Source organism: Thamnophis elegans, chromosome 11 (assembly GCF_009769535.1).
Source record: "Thamnophis elegans isolate rThaEle1 chromosome 11, rThaEle1.pri, whole genome shotgun sequence".
Classification (NCBI taxonomy): Eukaryota; Metazoa; Chordata; class Lepidosauria; order Squamata; family Colubridae; genus Thamnophis; species Thamnophis elegans.
Genome location: NC_045551.1, coordinates 12,591,317 through 12,607,016, shown reverse-complemented (window position 1 = coordinate 12,607,016; position 15,700 = coordinate 12,591,317). Strand labels below are relative to the sequence as shown.

Sequence of the window (15,700 nt, the reverse complement as noted above, 5' to 3'; positions counted from 1 at the left end):
TTCCGAAACCCATTGGACGTAAAAAGCCAAGGTGGAGGGAGGGACCTATTGCAAATTCCGAAACCCATTGGACGTAAAAAGCCAAGATGGAGGGGGGGAACCTATTGCAAATTCCGAAACCCATTGGACGTAAAAAGCCAAGATGGAGGGAGGGACCTATTGCAAATTCCGAAATCCATTGAACGTAAAAAGCCAAGGTGGAGGGAGGGACCTATTGCAAATTCTCAAATCCATTGGACGTAAAAAGCCAAGATGGAAGGAAGCCTTGACCAATCAATGAGCTTTGAACGTAGAGGACGGACTCGGAGAGGTTGGGGGTGTGTGGGAAGATGAAGACCCCCGAGGGCACTTCCGGTTTGAGTGTTGTTGGTTTTTTAGGGGGGGGAGAGGGCTTCCGGGATTGCCTTCCCGTGGCTTCAGCTATGGAGGCGTTGCGGTTGCTACCCAGAGACGCTCGAGACTTCGCTTCGTCGGAGTATTGGGACGGGTTCTTTCGGAAGCGAGGCGAGCGCGCCTTTGAGTGGTACGGGGAGTGGTCGGGACTCGGGCCGACTTTGGGGCGGTACCTGCGCCCGCGGGACTCGGTGAGACGCGATAAACCGAAGTTAGGGGGGAAGGAGAGCACGTGGGCAGGGCATAAACTTGGTTCGGCCGGAGGCGTTACTCGGCTCCCGAGGAGTTTTCATGATCAAGCTATCTTTCGGAGTGACATTCGACTCACTTAAAATATAAATTAGCCACCTCGGCTGGATGTACATCACAATGCACTTAAACCAGGGGTCTCCAATCTTGGGAACTTTAAGACCTGTGGACTACAACTCCCAGAGTTCCTCAGCCAGCTTTGCTGGCTGAGGAACTCTGGGAGTTGAAGTCCACAAGTCTTAAAGTTCCCAAGGTTGGACCCCTGCGCTAAACCACTAACTAATCGCCACCTTTTCAGTTGCCTTGTAATGTCAAGAGGGCCTCAGATTGGCCACCTAATATCTACTATAGTTTTTAAAATCTCAGTCCTGATCAGCTTGGGTGAAAGCAATGCAGACAGCCCCGATCTCTTACCACAAGCCATAAGGATTCTGATAATTCCTGGTTTTGTTCTACTTAGGCACAGGATGGCGAAAAATGTTGATTTTTTTAAATGTGTTTGATTTGGTAGCTGACAGATTAATACTAGCAAGGCAGGCTCAGTTTTACAATATGAAAGATGCAGAATGTAAGAAATCCCAAGATGCATACAGGTATGTATGTGCTACAAAATTTCTTACAAATTTCTTTTTTTTTTCTTTTTCTCTTTTATTTTCTCTCTTTTTTTAATTTTTCTTAATTTTAGTGCAAAATATAAACTGAACAGATTAATGAATTGTAGAGATACACCAAAGTCAGGAGTAGAGGGAAAGAAGAGGGAGAAGTAAAGAGGGAGTGAGAGGGGAATGTAAGGAGGGTGAGATGGAGGGAAGGGGAGATGTCTGAGGGGGAAGGGAAGTAGAAGAGGGGAATGTTGGAGGGGAGAAATGAAAGTTGGAGGGGGAGAAGAAAGGGTGTATGGGGGATTGAAGTGTTATGTTGGTTTTTTATGGTGGAATTTTTTTTTTATGCACAGTATATAAGTGATTGTATAAAATGAAAAATGAAATAAAACAGTTTTAAAGACAAAATTTCTTACAAATACTGGCATCAAAGCCATGCAGGTGAAAGTTTTAAAAATTGCTGAGCTCTTGTTTTATGTCTCTGGCTGTTTTAATCTCTTGGATAACTGCAGGCTTCACAGAAAAGATGTTATTTCTTCTCCCTCCACCTCCATCCGATTGAATGTAGACTGAAATAATAAGAGTTAAAAAATAATCTTTTGCCTTACGTCTTTTAAGTTATAAGCCAAGAGGTAGGCTGGGTTTTTTTTAATTCATCATGTAGGAAGTCAGGAAGTCTTTTTAGTTGAAATATGCTTAGCTGCTTCAAATGTCTTACTTGCTGTACAGTAGCAATAGCAATAGCAGCTAGACTTATATACCGCTTCATAGGGCTTTTAGCCCTCTCTAAGCGGTTTACAGAGTCAGCATATCGCCCCCACAATCTGGGTCCTCATTTTACCCACCTCGGAAGGATGGAAGGCTGAGTCAACCCTGAGCTGGTGAGATTTGAACCGCTGAACTGCAGAGAGCAGTCAGCTGAAGTGGCCTGCAGTACTGCACTCTACCCACTGCACCACCTCGCAGTATGTGATCTATACGCACAATTGATGTAGTGTAATATAATATAAATATCCCTTTATTCCTGTTCCACTTTTTGCATATGTGGATGAGAAATTATGGGATGCTAACGTCTTTCCCAACTCTACTTTAAGCTGAAATGTAAACGTATGGATTTTGCATGGACTGAGCTTTCATGATACATTTTGATACGTTACGGTGTAAACTTCCAACTTTTTCCAAATTGACCTTCCTACAATTATATTTCTCTTCATTAGTTTCATGAGATTTATTTCAAAATATCCAGTGAAGTGTATACAAATTATCTAGGACCTACTTTCATTTTAGTTTCAATATGTTTTACTTGCTTTGAGGGCCAGATGCTAGAACTCTTTGTATAAACTACCTGAAAAAACTCTAGTTCCGTCTACTAGCCAATGTCATCTGGCTACTACCCGGGGGAGGGCCTTCTCTGTGGTGGCTCCGGCCCTTTGGAACGAGCTCCCCGCAGAGATTCGGACCCTCACCTCTCTCCAGGCCTTCCAAAAAGCCATTAAAACCTGGCTGTGTCGGCAGGCCTGGGGTCGATGAGTTCCCTTCCCCTCTCGAATCGTGTGGCTGTTGGTTGTTTTAAATGCCCTGTACTTTTTGTTGTAGTTTTTGCGTTTCCCTTTCCCTCCTTGGGTTTGTGCGATGCCCTGAGCCCCGCCGGGAATAGGGCGGCATATAAATAAAATGAACCTTGAACCTTGAACGTAAGGAATAATTTTGACATCCCTAAAAGGAACATGACATTTCTCTCATGCTTTTCCGCTAGATTCTTGTTGTTGGCTGTGGTAATTCACAACTCAGTGAGCAGCTGTATGATGAAGGCCATCACGATATCGTCAGTGTGGACATTAACGAACGGGTTGTTAAGCAGATGCAGGAACGCAGCACACAACTGAGGCCCAAAATGACTTACATGGTAATGGATGTACTGCAAATGGATTTCCCTGATGAGCATTTCCAGGTGGTGTTTGATAAAGGCACTCTTGATGCTCTCCTGACTGATGAAGAAGAAACCACTCTGAATAGAGCTGAAAGAATGTTTGCTGAAATTGGCCGTGTCTTGCAATTTGGGGGGCGTTACCTATGTGTCTCCTTGGCTCAGGCGCACGTATTGAAGGCAGCCGTGGAATATTTCTCTCGGAAAGGTTGGATGGTTCGAGTACATCAAGTCCCTGGCCAGAAAACAGGACCTTCAGAACAAGAATTTGCTTTGCCTGTCTTTGTTTATGTTATGACAAAGTTAAGACCAGTCCCTGGCTCAGTTTTATGCATTTTGGAGCTCTCTACGGAAGCCCAAGAGAAACCTGCCCGGTTCAAGAACAGCGAGCATCTAATTGATGCAGTGAAGGAGAGGCAACACTATTCTCTGCTGCAGAATCAACTCAATAAGAACTCCAATGTAGGGACCATCTCTCTGGATCTCTGCAGCAAAGACACTGGCCGAGCCCGGTATACTTTACATGTAGTGCATAGCCCAAAGGTGAAAGTGTCACAGGACAAACAATTTGCCATCTTTATCAGTGAGTTAATGCGTTCCTTATTCAGCCCATTATATTGGAAATCAAATACAACTCAAACAACCCAAGATTCTATCTTTAGATTCTCTTCAGCAATAGCAGTTAGACTTATATACCACTTCATACGGCTTTCAGCCCTCTCTAAGCGGTTTACAGAGTCAGCATATCGTCCCCACAGTCTGGGTCCTCATTTTACCCACCTTGGAAGGATGGAAGGCTGAGTCAACCTGAGCCAGTGAGATTTGAACTGCTGAACTGCAGATATCAGTCAGCTGAAGTGGCCTGCAATACTGCACTCTACCCACTGCGCCACCTCGGCTCCTAGTAATTAGTAATCAAACATTACTAATATTGTTGAGCAAAATGTGAAGTTTTTTCAGATATACCGAAGGGCAGAATTTGGCAGGGTAGCAAAATCTATTCAAATGTTTATGGGATTATGGGTGCTAATTAGCAAATGGCCTTTAGGATTTTTCTCTCTATGAACTTACCTTCTTTCATCCCCAAAGAACAAAGTAGCAACTTATGAATAGGTTCATATCAGAAAGTTCATACCAGACAGGAAAAACTAATTGAAAATGATTAACATTCTGTATCACAATATTGTTTTCAAGTATCAATTCATATTCTGATGATTGATATTCTAACTCCCAAAATAGTTATCAATATAATAATTGCTGCAGTTTCTAACAAATGATGATTTTTATATATTTTGCTTGCCCTTATTTTGGTGGATAAAATATTTTAATATTCCCAGCATTTGCTTCTAAAATATTTGACATTGTGAATATACTCTCACCGAGATGGTGCGGTGGTTAGGGTGCAGTTCTGCAGGCCACTTCAGCTGGCTGTTATCTGCAGTTCAGCGGTTCAGATCTCACCGGCTCAGAGGTTGACTCAGCCTTCCATCCTTCCGAGGTGGGTGAAATGAGGACCCACACTGTGGGGGCGATATGCTGACTCTGTAAACCGCTTAGAGAGGGCTGAAAGCCCTATGAAGCGGTATATAAGTCTAACTGCTATTGCTAACTGCTATTGCTATTTCCAATATATGATTAATTGTGAATAATTGAATATAATATATTATTCTAAGAAAGTTGATCAAAGCTTTACATAAGGATAAATGTTAAGAATTATGGTTAACAAAGTGAATTACCAAGGAAAGCAATAAGCTGTAACATGAGAACAGAAAATTTGTTCTCCTTTACATAACTCGTTAAATTGAAATATGTGTATTGAAAGGTCTATATTTTTGATGAGCACAAATCTCTTCTGTTGCCTGATCTAGTCCCACAGGGCAGAGAAACTGAGTGGCTCTTTGGGACGGAGGAGGGACGGAAGCAGTTGGCCGTGAGTGCAGGATTTTGGCGTCTGGTAACTGTGGCCCTACATAGAAATCAACACTATGACAACATGGGAGCCATCCAGGCAGAACTGTCAGAAAAAGTGATGGAACTGGCCCCCGCTGGGCTTCCAGCTCAGCAGCAGGTATGTCTTTTGTCTGGCTAATGACCAGTAAAAGGTCTGTTTAGCTCTCTGATCTTCTCTAGCAGTGACCACTGAATACCTAGGGGAAGCCAACAAGCAGGATGAAATTATAGTAGCACTTCCTTGCTGATACTTTTAGCAACTAATATTCAGAAGCTATATGACTGGTAATTTTTTTTTCCTCCTTTAATTTCTCAGTGATGATGTAATGGTTTTGAGCAATGCTGTATGAATTTGATAACCTCTTTGTATAGCAGAGGCCAAATTAATTTGTTCCATGATATTTCTTCTGCAGAAACAAAGGCTGCTCAGGACCTCCTGACTATTGCTGCTGCTAGAGCAGGGAGGAACAGCAATCAGCTGTCTTGGCCTAGTACTTAAACTTCAGTTTGTGTGTGATAGCAAAATATGGGTCTATTCAAGCCAGATACCTTAAAACGTTTTAGGAAGGTTAGGTGATCAAGAGAAATTGATACTTAAAATAAATTCGGCAGTGCCTCGTGCCTATAAGAAATACCAAAAACACAGCGTCAAAATCTTTTTTCTGCCATCTCAGTAAAGACTACCACAAATCTAAGACCCTAGAACAGTGTTTCTCAACCTTGTAGGTATCTCAGCATGGAAAGGAATGTTAAAACATACTGTAGGCCAGTGTTTCTCAACCTTGGCAACTTGAAGATGTCCGGACTTCAACTCCCAGAATTCCCCAGCCAGCGAATGCTGGCTGGGGAATTCTGGGAGTTGAAGTCCGGACATCTTCAAGTTGCCAAGGTTGAGAAACACTGCCCTAGAAAGTGGTGATCATAGTATCAGGTAGGCAGAGTAGATGGCATTTATAATATGCATGATATTCTGTTCCCCCGATCTTTGAAGAAACTCTGTGGGATGGTAGCATCATTAGATCGCCTTCTGTTGTTGCAGGTGCCATTTCTGTCTGTGGACGGAGACATTGGGATCCGCACCATCCAGCATACTGATACTAGTCCTTTTAGCGGGGAGTATGTTATTGAAGACGTCAAAGGAAGTGGTGCTTTCTATTTCCGTCGCCTCATCTTCCTCAGCAACAGGAATATAGTGCAGTCCGAAGCAAGGCTTTCATCCAGGGGATCCCACAAAGGTGAAATTAAAGCTGCGGCTACCAACTATGGGCTGCTGTCTTTTAGAATGGGGTTGCGAGGAGGCCTAGTACAGGTGGGAGGCGCGTACTGCACAGCCCCACTTTTCTCTCCAGCTTTCTGTGGATCAATTTAAGGAAATGGTAGAAAGAAGCAGGCTAGTAAGGTAAGGCAATGTTTTTGAATTATTAAGTACCATGACCCGTCAAAACCGCGCTCGACTAAACCGCGTCGCTGACGTCATCAACAGGGCGACAACAGCCAGCGCGGAGAAAGAAGGGCACTTTAAATAGCGCTTTGAAAGCAAGCCGATTCAACTTAAGGTAAGGGTTAGGTTTAGGGTTAGGTTTAGGGTTAGGTTTAGGGTTCGGTTAAGGGTTAGGTTAAGGTTTAGGGTTAGGTTAAGGGTTAGGTGTAGGGTTAGGTGTAGGGTTAGGTTTAGGGTTAGGTTAAGGGTTAGGTTTAGGTTTAGGAGGGTTAGGTTTAGGGGTTAATTTTAGGTTTAGGGTTTACAGCGTGCTTCTGTCTCTGCGCTGTTGTTGCCCTTTTGATGACGTCAGCGACGCGGTTTAGTCGGGCGCGGTTCAGTCGGTGAACCATTAAGTATCAACACTGCTGTCCCTCCTATTTAGCACCTCATGTTTTAAGATGTGCAAATCCATATCAGTCTTCTCTACCAAATGAATTTAAGGCCCTTTGAATGTTGTTCAACTCTCAGCATCCCTGACTACTACTTGTTTGTCAAGAGTTATAAATCAGCAACATCCAGGTGGATATTATCTATGCACAGCCATCTAGTGAACAAAAATGAATTCCAGCCTGCTTTGAAATTAGTAAGTTGTTGAAAACCGTGACCGGACAAATGCGCGCACGTCAAAAGCGCGGCGATGAAACCGCGGCGACAAAAACCGCGACGTCATACACGCGGCCCACAAAAGTGCGATTTCAGTTAAGGTAAGGGTTAGGTTCTGGTTAGGGTTAGGGTTATTCGGTTGTTATTGTTTGTTGAAGGCGCGCTGTTGTCAGCGTGCTTCTGCGCTCATTCATCGGCACAATTTCGAACTCACGGTTTTTGTTGCCACGGTTTCGTCGCCGCGCTTTTGTCGAGCGCGCATTTGTCTGTGAACCGTTGAAAACAAAATGATCAGAACTGCTATTTTGGGAGAAAGAGATAGGATTCCAATCGTGACCCATTGTGGGGAAGTGTCCCTTTGGGGAGCGATGGAGTATTTTGAGTAGTTGTCTCCTATTCCGGATAAGTTCAATAATCAGACTATCCCTCCCCCTTTTTTATAGTTACGATAATTCATATGGCTTGTCCATCTAAATTTGCTGTGTTTTCTTTGTCCAGGTAACAAGCAGAAGCCGAAGAAGAAGAAGAAAGTTGCCCCTAGGGACCATTTCAAATCTGATGCTGAAGCTGCCTGTCCGGCCATTGACAAAAGTTACTTGTGTTGTGCTCACCACAGAACTATGGTTGCAGGACTGTGCTTGCTGAAAAACCCTGAAGGTCTTCCACGTGAGTAGAAGCCACAGAACCGATTTTTAAGTGAATTTATGTCATATCCCTGTCAGTAATAGTTAAATATGGAACGATCAGCAACATCTGGGTGGATATTATCTATGCACAGCCCTATGGAACGATCTCCCCGTGGAGATCCGGACCCTTACTACTCTTCCGGCCTTCCGCAAAGCGATTAAGACCTGGCTGTTCTGGCAGGCCTGGGGCTATTGAGTTTATCCAGCCCCACTCTAAGCTGTATGTATGTTGTGAAATTTTAATGTGTTTTTTTTTATTTTTATATCCCCCCCCATTTTTATCTGTAAGCATCCAGACGCAAAATTAAAGCTGCAGTAATTTGTTCAGGCCCCCCCCCCCCCCCAGCTCCAAAAATTCGCAGCAAATTATCTTATTTTTTCATCCAATTTTTTTTCTCATCCATCTGTGTTTAGGGCTGCTCTACATATAACCAAAACTTATAGACTTCAGATCTGAACTCTGAAAATCCACATGGTCGTTAAGTGGCAGCAAAGGCTTAAGAGTTTTCTGTAGATCTTTCTTGCCCTATCATTTGTTATCTATTATATTGATTTTTCATTCCCAGCTCTGGTAACCCTACAGCTTGGCTGCAGCTTGCCTTATACAGAACTGATCTAGCTGCATTGTGGTATGGCTATTGACACATACTCCTCCAAGGAGGGATTCTTTAAAAACAGAGGTATCTTTATCAGCAGCTGTATCTAGCACTACTGGGTTATTTGGGGCCCCAGGGAATGGACTGAAGTGCAACCTTGGAAAATCGGAATATGGAACAATGGACTTGCCTTCTTTTTTTTTCTTTTTTTTTTTAGGTTTTTATTTTCCATTTTTTTCATTTTCATCCACTCACATATATACTGTGCATAGCCAGAGCCATACAACATTAAACAATAATCGCAGCAATTCCTCTTGTCAACAATAGCCCAAAAAATAGAAAGCCAATATACATCTTCCACTCTCCGTACACCTCTTTCTTCCACCCCCCTCCAACTTACTATCTTCCCTCCATCATCCCCCTCTACCCTACTTCCCCTCCCCCTCTACCACTCCTCTCTCCCGAGCCACTCCCTCTCTTCCTTCTCCCCCTCCCTCCCATCCTCTCTTCCGCCCTCTCTACCCATCTTTCTTCTATCCCTCTCCTCCTCCCCTTGGTGTACCTCCACTATATGTCAATGTACTTAACTTATCCTATTTTTACAGAGAAATTACAGAAAAGCAGTATACATGTGAAGTCGCATTACACTGAAATCTAACACATTGTCTCTAACCTAGTGTATATCCCTCCCTCCCCCCACCATCCCCCCCAACGCCCCACCTCCCTCCCCCCCCCCGACTTCCCAGAGCCCGTACACGGTATAGATTTTTAACAAACACAGTCTAAAATATATTGAGAAAAAAGAAATAAAAAAAGGGGTTAATAACATCTCTACATTGATCTTAGCTTATTCTTGCTACGCTAACTTTGAACAGTTTGAATCATTCCTGATCTTAAGAAGGACTTGCCTTCTTTTCTGCTCTTAAATAAATTGCCCCCTGAGTTATCAGAGTGACTATAACAGAGCTATAAAAAGTTTGGACTTTGCAAGCCTAACACTGAGAATTATGATGCAGAAGTATCCCCATGCCGCACTCATGGGATCTCACAGGGTTGGCCTCCTCCGGGTTCCGTCCACCAGCCAATGCCATCTGGCTACTACCCGGGGGAGGGCCTTCTCTGTGGCAGCTCCGGCCCTCTGGAACGAACTCCCCGCAGGGATTCGGACCCTCACCTCTCTCCAGGCCTTCCGAAAAGCCGTCAAAACCTGGCTTTGCCGGCAGGCCTGGGGGTGATGAGTTCCCTCCCCTCTCGACATGTATGGTTGTGTGACTGTTGCTTATTTTTATTATTTGTATTTCGTTTTTGATGTTCCCCTTTCCCTTTTTGGATTGTTTGCCGCCCTGAGTCCTCCCGGAGAAGGGCGGCATATAAATAATAAATTCCATTCCACTCCCTCTTCAGAGCAGGACACTGTTAGTTGTGCTTCCAGTTCATAACTATTCCGTGTGTTGTTTTCAGAAGCCCAGATCCACATGCTTGTGATTGGCCTGGGTGGTGGCAGCCTCCCCCTCTTCCTTCATGACTACTTCCTGCAGTGCTCTGTTGATGTAGTGGAGATTGATTCTGCCATGCTGGAAGTGGCTACCCGCTGGTTTGGTTTCTCACCAGGAGACAGACTAAAAATCCACATTGCAGATGGCTTAGTTTACGTCGCCGATCTTACAGCAAAAGGTAATGACCTCTTAGATCAGTCCCCACTCAAGTCATGATTTATAGATGGTGCATCTCTTAGCGTTGTTTGCGTCCTTTGACTTTCTGACAAGCACCTGTACTGCTCTTACTCTTTTGTTTAATTAAAATGAGTTATTTTGAGCATATAATGGTTCAAGAAGAAAACAAATTAAAAGAACACCCTTCTATTCTGGATATTTTAGCAGTTATATTACTGTATTTGTATGAATCATAATTAGGATGGTAACAGCGTAGCTCAGAAAATGTGGTACTTCATTGGGGACCGCCTGAGAGACCGTCTCCTGCCGCTTACCTCCCAACGACCAACAAGATCGCACAGGTTGGGCCTCCTCCGGGTGCTGTCAACCGGACAATGCCGGCTGGCGGCTCCCCGGGGGAGGGCCTTCTCTGTTGCTGCGCCGGCCCTGTGGAACGATCTACCCGCAGGGATCCGGACCCTTACCACTCTCCCGGCCTTCCGTAAAGCCGTCAAGACCTGGCTGTTCCGGCAGGCCTGGGGCTTTTGATTGATATCCAGCCCCGCTTAGATGGAATGGATGATCTTTAATTTTAATATTGTATTTTCTGTTTTTTAATTTTAAATGTTTTTTTGTCTTGTTGTGAGCCACCCAGAGTCCCAATGGGAGTGGGCGGCATACAAATTTTATTAAACTTGGAAATTTGGAAACTTGGGGAATGGGACAACTTGGCACTGCCAACTTGCTGCGGCCAACTTGCAATAGCCAACTCACTGCGGGCCAACTTGCTATGGGAAACTCGCCGCGGGACAATTTACCAATTCTATTTCATGACTCAAAATAATAAATAAATGAAAATTATTTTAATTTTTACTCTTCACATTTCATTATGCCCCTCCTTTTGCATCATTTCTTTAATGATTTTATTCCACCAATTCTTTGATATTAATGTAACTCTTGTCCTGTGGCGAGATGGCCATGTTGGGTTAGCCACGTCAAGTTGGCTGTGCCGAGGTGGCGCAGTGGTTAGGGTGCAGTACTGCAGGCCACTTCAGCTGACTGCTATCTGCAGTTCGGCAGTTCAAATCTCACCGGCTCAAGGTTGACTCAGCCTTCCATCCTTCCGAGGTGGGTGAAATGAGGACCCAGACTGTGGGGGCGATATGCTGACTCTGTAAACCGCTTAGAGAGGGCTGAAAGCCCTATGAAGTGGTATATATAAATCTAACTGCTATTGTGGTGAGTTCGCTGTGGTGAATTGTCATAGACCCATTTCATTGAACTATGACCTCTGAAACATAAGTATATTTAGCTTGTTTTTTCAAAGTATTCAGTTAAGATAAGTGATGATTGTGCTTAGTTTGATATCACAACTTTTTTGATGCAAGCAATATGCATCTGATTTCTAGGATAATTTGTAATTAATTATATGGGAAATGAGATGTTTTATGGGAAATTCTGGTCAGTAGATAAACACATCAATCAACCAAAAAAGAAGGATGTGTATTAAATGCAGTTAGGTAAAATGTTTCTCAATTGCCTTTGACTTTGGTTCTATTTAGCAAAGTCTACAGCAGTGATTATCTAATGTGATAGATAATACCTAAAGAGGGAGATATTGAGCTGGGTATGTTTCAATAGCTGATGTAATTGGGATAATATTCTGAAGTGCAAATGTTCATCATGAAAATATTTCTGGGTAGGGCCAGTGTGGGTAAAATGGTTTTGTTTTTTTTGCTGCTCTTGTGAATGCCATGAATTGGGATTTTTTTTAGGCAAAAAGTCTTATTTTCTTGTATGTAACACCACAAAGCAAATACCGTATTTTTCGGAGTATAAGACGCACCGAAGTATAAGAGGCATTTTTTTTTTAAAAAGGAGGTAGATAGAGGGATACAGAGGGAGAGAAATACAGTAGGTAGGTAGAGAGAGAGAAAGAGAGAAGGAAGGTAGGTAGGTAGGTAGGTAGGTAAAGGGATAGAGAGAGAGGGAGAGAAATACAGCAGATAGGGAGAGAGAGAGAGAGTAGGTAGGTTGGTAGGTAGAGGGATAGAGAGAGAAAGAGAAAAATACAGTAGATAGGTAGGGAGAGAGAAGGAGAGAGTAGGTTTAGGTAGGTAGGTAGATGTTTCCAGGTGTATTTATCCATGTGCTGGAGAAGGAAATTGCTGACAATCTGCAGCACCTAAGACTTTGTTTCTGCTGGCACAGCACTTGATCAATGTAATTCTCATCAATCAGTTAAAGAGCTTTCCAAAAGGAAAAAAAAGTTTTTGCACTGTGCAAACCTCCCAAAAATGGCCCTTGTTTTAAAAATAAGGCATGAATAGCCTTATGGAGGCTTATAGAGTGCTGCTGGGGGCTGGGGAGGGGGCAAAAACAGCCCATGTTTTGCTCATTTCTGCCCTACCCAGCCCCCAGGAGCTCTCTGAAAGCCCCCATAAGGGTATCCACGGCCATTTTAGTGAAGGGGCGGGCCTTCGGGAGGCAAAAAATGCTGTTATCGATGTGTAAGACGCACCCAGGTTTTCAGCCTCTTTTTTGAAGAAAAAAGGTGCGTCTTATACTCCGAAAAATATGGTAGAGTTGAAAAACAAAATATATAGTTTTCACAAATGTTATTGGCAACACATTAAGCTCTAATGATCCTTACTGATAGTTTGTGAGAAATATTGCTCCACTTTTTCCTCTTTCCTTCCCAGCTCCATCATCTTATGACGTAATAATGTTTGATGTGGATAGCAAGGACTCAACTTTGGGAATAAGCTGCCCACCACCAGCCTTTGTGGAGAAAACCTTTCTTCAGAAAGTGAGAACGCTTTTGAAAACAGAAGGTGAGAATCCCTCAATTGTAAGTGCCTGAGCAAAGTAAAATGATGAACTGCCTCAAGGAGATGTCCTGTCTTTTTATTTGGATCTAACTGATATGAATTGTTCTAGAATCAGTGAACTTTTAAAAATTCTTTGAAATCTTGCAGTACCACAACAATAACATGATTAGAGTGTCACCTGTTAATAGATAAAGAGATTATTGTTACACAACACAGAAAATTCTGTATGGTGTCATGTTTTTACTGAACACATCGAGTCACCATTTATTGCCTTTATTGGATAAGTAAAGTTTTGGATAATGTATTAAATAACAAACTCTTTTCAGGAGATGAATCAAATTAGAAATTCTAGTCAAGAAGATGACTAGAGACTTGTCCAAGGAGTGTTGGTTTGAGGGGACTCTTGCATAAAATTATATTGGTTGCTACCATCAGGTCTGCTGTTCATTATACCAGTTTGCAAAAGTGAATCATGCCTATATCAGAAGAGATTTCTACAGACCTCAGAAAAACCTTACTTACAAGGTTGTTAAGGTTTGCAAAACTATTGCTAGAGATTTTAGCCTTTGTCTGTCAGTGGTCAGGCAGGAAATAAAACATGAACAAAAGTAACGAAATAAATAACAGAGGTTTTATATTAGCAAAAAGCAGAATGTAACATGGGTTTATCTGTGAAACTACAATACTATCTAGTGATTAGAAAGCAGCTAGTTTTTTTGTATATTAAAAAAAGAACATAGAAAGCAAGAAGGGGATTCCACCAGAAGGAAATACTCTGTTATGTAGTCTCACTGATTGTAATAATAAGCTAAAATATTCTATTTTTTTTCTATCTGCAGGCATTTTTATTCTCAATCTGGTATGTCGAGATAGCTTGCTTCGAGGATCTGTTTTGGCTGACCTCAAAGAGACTTTCCCTGTACTTTACGCTCAGAAGATTGAAGGGGAAGTAAATGAGGTCATCTTTTGCCAACAGCAGGGTAAAGTCAAATTATCTTCCAGAGAACTTCAAGAGAAAGGTCAGATTTTGGAGAAGGCACTTCAGCAACCTGGGCAAGAATGGGATAGCACTTATATCCTGGCCGATATGCTGGAAACAATAAAACTGGTTTGAACAACCACATGTTGCAGCGACAGTTGGAGAGAAGAAATATAGCCCATTGCATTCTGAGGGTATTGTGTTACATCAGTTAAAGATCCATGTTTGCATACCGGACAATGATGGGCCATCAATTTGAAAAGTTGAAGGAAAAGGAAATGCCCAAACCTTTGTGTCTGAATTGGAAACCCTTTCATTGAGAGATTTTGATTTTGAAAGAAGAGGTGCCCTAAAATGTTTCTCTAGGGCAACATCTTAGTTTAAATTTGCCTCTTTTTTGTCGTCATTGAATGTTTAACATCAGCTGCAGACAAAAAAATGCCCTTTTCTTTAGAATCAAATCGTTTTGTTACAAATATAAGATAAAGTGAAAAAGAAAAGTAATTATCAGAAAGTGAAATTCTCGAATGCAAGAATTTATAGTATTTATAAAAGGAAATAATGAAATTGATTATTTCAGTTTTATAGGAAAGTGTAATATTTGAGAGAATCTCTTTGAAAGTCTTACCATTTGTACAAAGATGTTTGAGTTTGTTCCAATGACACAGTGATTTGCACCATACTTGTGACTCCCTTTTTGACACGTATGGGACAAGGATGAGGCCTTTACAAAGTAGAATCCTCCAGTTCTATTTTGCATCATCTTCTGAGACACCACTGTCTAGACAGAAACTTCCCTGCATTGTTTCTGGGCCCTTGTGATAAGCTCTATTGTGTAATTCCAAAAGCAAGAATTGATGAGTTGGAAAATACCCAGGAGGGGCAAAAATTCTGAAAACTGCCAAAATTGTAACAAGGGGAAGTAAAGTATAGTCAGGCTTTACGTTAAAGAAGAAAAAAGTTACTTCCCACTTCAAATGGCTGTGACTCACTCATTTATAAAACTGGACAATGTAAGAAACAATTTGCAATTGAGTTCATGCTTTTATTTAAGGTAGAATTAAAGAGCATGATTGCAAAGAAAAATGTTTCTGGCTTGCTAGAACAGCTATTCTTGGCTAATAAAATGGTGTTAGATCTTGTTCAACTTGTCAGAAAAATGCCTATTTTTTATTCTTCAGTTTCCTTAATTTCATGACACTATAAGAAAGTTCCTTCTGATTAAAAAATAGAGAATTTCTGTATATTATACACATGCTCACCAGACATTTTGGCAATGGCAGTTTCCTAATACAAACATATGTCTTCTTTCTGGGATGTTTTCTGCCAAAATACTTAAGCTAGTATAAAATAATTGCTTTTTTGTTGTAACCAGATTTGAAACTGATTGTTGATTGTCCCTGATTAATATATTTTCCATAATTGAAAAAAATAAGTGGAAGGCAAATGCTTTTTTTAAAATTGTAGCTTTAATTCAACCAATAACCAAAGTTTCCAATAAGGAAGGAATTTGTAATAGTGATCGTTTGAAGGGTTGTGCAGATTTAGAAAATGATTCATAATTATTTGGTCCTCATGTGAGCTTAGCACTCTCTGTTAATTCTTTAAAATAATCTGATATTTTTCAAGCCCAAAATATATACCACTACTTTTAAGAGTTACATTAACTTTAATAAGTCGATTCTTTAAAGCAATATAGGTAGTCCTCAACTTAAAAGCATAATGTAGCCTGCCTACCACAGTCATAGG

The 15,700-nt window shown here is 41.8% G+C and overlaps 1 protein-coding gene across 2 annotated transcripts; it reads left to right on the top strand.

Annotated features, from left to right (window-relative positions):
- The first annotated feature begins 210 nt into the window (after nucleotides 1-210).
- Nucleotides 211-14,895, top strand: EEF1AKNMT (eEF1A lysine and N-terminal methyltransferase). Of its 2 annotated transcripts, none has more exons than XM_032226399.1 (8): nucleotides 211-523; nucleotides 3,001-3,754; nucleotides 5,040-5,239; nucleotides 6,161-6,356; nucleotides 7,706-7,873; nucleotides 9,951-10,163; nucleotides 12,844-12,975; nucleotides 13,812-14,895. In XM_032226399.1, the coding sequence occupies exons 2-8, from the start codon at nucleotides 3,106-3,108 to the stop codon at nucleotides 14,084-14,086; spliced, it is 1,833 nt and encodes a 610-aa protein (XP_032082290.1). In that variant the 5' UTR covers nucleotides 211-523; nucleotides 3,001-3,105; the 3' UTR covers nucleotides 14,087-14,895. The 2 variants fall into 2 exon arrangements, with proteins under 2 accessions (XP_032082290.1, XP_032082289.1); XM_032226398.1 differs by having other exon boundaries at nucleotides 211-584.
- The last annotated feature ends 805 nt before the right edge of the window (nucleotides 14,896-15,700 follow it).